General features: G+C 45.4%; 1 protein-coding gene across 1 annotated transcript in view; it reads left to right on the top strand.

The window, feature by feature from the left end:
* GLOD5 (glyoxalase domain containing 5) overlaps positions 1 to 4,782 on the top strand; it is a 12,352-nt gene that overhangs the window by 2,079 nt on the left and 5,491 nt on the right. Inside the window, exon 2 of the mRNA XM_008069693.1 lies at positions 3,968 to 4,105. Within this exon, the coding sequence (XP_008067884.1) occupies positions 3,968 to 4,105 (138 nt within the window). The remainder of the gene's footprint in view (positions 1 to 3,967; positions 4,106 to 4,782) is intronic.

Here is a 4,782-nt window from a genome sequence, read left to right as displayed (position 1 = left end):
ATCCACTCACCTCAGCCTCCCAAAGGCGTGGGATTACAGGCTGAGCCACCGAACCCGGCTGAACCTGCGAGTCTGAGGCTGTGGTGAGCTATTATCACACCACTGCACTCCAATCTGGGTAACAAATTTTAAAAAATTTAAATGCATGGATCAGAAAAGCAGAAAAGTTGAAAATCAGTGACCTGAGCTTCCCTAACAAGAAGCTGGAAAAGTTACAGGAAATTGAACCCTGAAAAAGTAGAAAGAAGGAAATTATAAGAGCATACATAAACTGGTGAAATAGAAAGGAAATATACAGTAGAGAAAGTCAACAATGGCAAAAATTGGTTTTCTTTAACAGATTAATAAAATATTAGTAATGTTTGTTTTCTCTTAAGAAATTTAAGAGAAAAATTATAACTTCCTGATGTCAGGAATGAAAAGGGGGTGTTATGACAGAGTCTACGGATGTCAGAAGTTACTGAGTTTTTTTTGTTTTTGTCTTTTTAGAAAGCAGGCTTTATTGAGAGCACAGAAAAGCTCCTACAGTGAGAGGGAACCTGAAGGGGTTGCCCGAGATTTTTTTTTTAACCTGCAACTTTAATTTCAATGGATCCCCAATGTCAGACATCTTCTCATCCGACTGCCTCTGTGTCTATGTGGATCTTCTGTATCCACGAGGACAGTAGAACTCAGCAAGTTTGTAAATGCCTCCTCCACTCATGAACATAGAACCACACAATATTTTTTAGTGGGGCTCAGTGAGATCAATTGTTTAAAATGTACTGGTTTGAGGCCAGGTGCAGTGGCTCATGGCAGTAATCCAAGCACTTTGGGAGACCAAGGCAGATGGATTGCTTGAGCCCAGGAGTTCAAGACCAGCCTAGGAAACATAAAGACCTTGTAGAAAAAAAAAAAATCAGCCGGGTGTGGTGACTTATGCCTGTAATCCCAGCACTTTGGGATGTGGAGACGAGAGGATTGCCTGAGCTCAGGAGTCCAAGACCAGCCTGGGAAACTTGGCAAGACCTCATCTCTACAATAAATCATAAAATTGGCCTGGCCTGGTAGTGAATGCCTGTAGACCCAGCTACTTGGAAGGTTGAGGCAAAAGGATCGCCTGAGCCTAGCAGATCAAGGCTACGGTGGTTGTGAGCATGCCACCACACTCCAGCCTGAGCGACAGAGTGAGATTCTGACTCAAAAAAAAAAAAAAAAAATAGCCAGGTTGGTGGCACACATCTGTAGTCCCAGCTACTCGGGATGCTGAGGATAAAGGATCTCCTGAGCCCAGGAGGTCAAGGCTGCTGTGAGCTACTGTGATTGTCATGATCATACAACTATACTCCAGCCTGGGCAACAGAGTGAGAACCTAACTCAAAAAAATAAAATAAAATGTGATGGTTTGAATGGAAGTAAATGCAGTGGAATAGAAAACAATAACATAACATGGGTAGAATAGAATAGAATGGAATGGATTCTAATAGAATTGAATCAAATCGACATCAGTCAACCTTTGTGGCAAGACTGTACCTAATTGTTGTAGTAGGTATTCATTTATTGAGCAAATATCATTGAACTAGTTGTTTGGGAGACAGTGGAGAACAAAACAGAGAGAAGTTTCTACTTTCATGAAGCTTACATTTTAGTCTGAGAGACAGGCATTCACATCTGCAGAGGCCCTGAGGCGTCAGGTGGAAGGGTGATCCTTATGAGGAACAGGCAGAAGAACAGCATGGCTTGGCATTCAAGAGCAATAGAGCTGGGCTCGGTGGCTCAGCCTGTAATCCCTTTGGGAGGCTGAGGTGAGTGGATTGCCTGAGCCTGCGGGTTCGAGACCCGCCTGGGCAACTTGGCAAGACCTCATCTCTACAATAAATCAAAAAATTAGCCGGGCGTGGTAGTGCACGCCTGTAGTTCCAGTTACTTGGAAGGCTGAGGCAGAAGGCTTGCCTGAGCCCAGTAGGTTGAGGCTGTAGTGACTGTGAGCATGCCACTACACTCCAGCCTGAGCAACAGAGTGAGGCTCCGACTCAAAAAAAAAGAGCAATAGATGTGACTGTAGAGATTGGGGGTGATGGTAAGAAGTCTGGATTGTAAAACAACTACAACATTATCATCATCACTACCATCACCATCATTATCGACCCTTTTATAGCACTTGATATTATGAGCAGCCCTTACAAACACAACTCTTTTTTTAAAAAAAATCTTTACAGGAATAAGGTATATATAAAATCATAAGATACGGCTTCTGCACTAGACTGGGGTCCAGTCTCTTTCTCTCTCTCTCTCTCTCTCTCTTTCTTCTTCCCCCCAATCGCTGGTGCTGTCTCCACCTTTGGGGTACCCTGACCCAGCTGGAGGTGGTCTCCAGCAATAAAAAAAAAAAGGAATAAAAAGAAAAAAAAATCATAAGATAATGCTTTACAAGAATAAGATATGCATGAAATCATTCCCATTTTACAGAAGGCGAAACCAAAACCAGATAAATTAAATGTCAGTCTGGCTCCAAAGTCTATTCTTTTTGTTTTCTTTTTTTGAGACAGGGTCTCACTCTGTCACCCAGGCCGGAGTGCAGTGGCACAATCATGGCTCACCGCAGCTTCCTGAGCTCAGGCAATCCTTCTGCCTCAGCCTCCCGAGTAGCTGAGACTACAGGTGTATTCTACCAACATGGCTATTTTTTTTTTTTTTTTAGAGACAAAGTCTGGCTATGTTGCCCAGACTTGTTTCGAACTGGCCTCAAGCAATCCTCCCACCTTGGCCTCCCAAAGTACTGGGATTCCAGGCATAAACTGTGACACCTAGCTCAGAGTCTATTCTTTTTTTTTTTTTTTTGAGTTGGAGTCTCACTCTGTCGCCCAGACTGGAGTTCAGTGGCCGCTCCCGGCCACCGCAGCCTCGACCTGCTGGGCTCCGGCGATCCTTCCGCCTCAGCCTTCCAAGTAGCCGGAATTACAGGCGCGTGATACCACGCCCAGCTGATTTTTTTTTTATTTATTGTAGAGATGAGGTCTCGCTGCCCAGGCGGGTCTCGAACCCGCGGGCTCAGGCAATCCACTCACCTCAGCCTCCCAAAGGCGTGGGATTACAAGCTGAGCCACCGAGCCCGGCAGAGTCTATTCTTTTAACTACTATATTACCTATAGTGCCAGCCCACAGGCACCTTATAATCCTGTGGCAGATGTCCTGTAAATATACAAATTACTAAAGAATAAAAGTCAAGAGAAAGATCTGGTGGGCAGTGTGGTGAGGGTGGGAAGTGGAAGGGGTTTGTCAAGGTGGATCTGTAGACACACATGCCCAGAAACATTTATTTCCTCTGAAATGTTCCCTTCTTGTCCTGGCCTCTGTGATCAAAGCTGCAGAATGGGAAAGGAGGGTGCTGGATAGATAAACTGGCCATTGGAGGGCTTGTTCTCATAGTGTCGGGTCTCCCTGTGTCTTGTCATTTCTTGGAAAAGAGATGCATTTCAGTTTGGGGACAACAAGGGGGGATTTGTCTTGGTCTCCATTCCCCAGATCTCTACCTTGATCCTTCGGGAAGGAGAAAGAGAACAAGAAAACAAACAGTGGAGAGTGGTCATGACAGACATGACCTGTGAATCCACGTGTGGACAATGAATCTCTACCAACATTTTTTTTTTTTTTTTTGAGTTGGAGTCTCACTCTGTCGCCCAGACTGGAGTGCAGTGGCCGCTCCCGGCCACTGCAGCTCGACCTGCTGGGCTCCGGCGATCCTTCCGCCTCAGCCTTCCCAGTAGCCGGAATTACAGGCACACGCTACCACGCCCGGCTGATTTTTTGATTTATTGTAGAGATGAGGTCTTGCTGCCCAGGCGGGTCTGGAATCTACCAACATTTTTTTTTCTAGACTTACTCCTTTAAATGGGAGTGAGGAGGAAGTATAGTAACTGGGGAGGTGAGGAGAAGAGAACATGGGAGTGACCGATGGCAATGTGTTTTTTCTGATTTATTTTTTTAGTCATGGAGGGACAGCAGTCGGACTGCTCCACCATGTCTTATTCGTAGACTTGATCACATTGTGATGACAGTAAAGAGCATCAACGACACCGCAATGTTTTATTCCAAGATCCTGGGCATGGAGGTCACAACTTTCAAGGTAAACCCTTTCCCAAATTCCAAACTGCAGGTGTACTAAAATTTAATTGTAGCACTTTTTTTTGAGTTGGAGTCTCACTCTGCTGCCTAGGCTGGAGTGCCGTGGCACGATCATGGTTCAATGCAGCCTCAATCTCCTGGGCTTAGGCGATCCTTCTGCCTCAGCCTCCCAAGTAGCTGAGATTACAGGCATGTCCCACCATGCCTGGCTAATTTAAAAAATTTTTTTGTATAGACGAGGTCTTGCTATGTCGCCTAGGCTAGACTCAAATTCCTGAGCTCAAATAATCCTCCCACCTTGGCCATTCAAAGTGCTGGGATTATAGATGTGAGCCACCGCACCCAACCTGATTATTTATAACACTTTAAAATATAACTTGTTGGGTGCGGTGGCTCAAGCCTGTAATCCTAGTACTTTGGGTGGCCGAGATGAGAGGATTGCCTGAGCCCAGGGGTTCGAGACCAGCCTGGGCAACTTGGTGAGGCCTCATCTCTACAATAAAAAATGAAAAAATTATCCGGGCGTGGTAGCGTGCCTGTAGTTCCAGCTACTTGGAAGACTGAGGCAGAAGGATTGCCTGAGCCTAGCAGGTCAACGCTGGGGTGGCTGTGAGCATGCCTCTGCATTCTAGCCTGGGCGACAGAATGAGACTCCAACTCAAAAAAAAAAAAAAAAAA

This window comes from Carlito syrichta, unplaced genomic scaffold (assembly GCF_000164805.1).
Source record: "Carlito syrichta isolate Samal-C Ts95f unplaced genomic scaffold, Tarsius_syrichta-2.0.1 Scaffold312193, whole genome shotgun sequence".
Classification (NCBI taxonomy): domain Eukaryota; kingdom Metazoa; phylum Chordata; class Mammalia; order Primates; family Tarsiidae; genus Carlito; species Carlito syrichta.
Note: the sequence above shows the minus strand (reverse complement) of the source record. Positions and strands in the feature narration are given on the sequence as shown.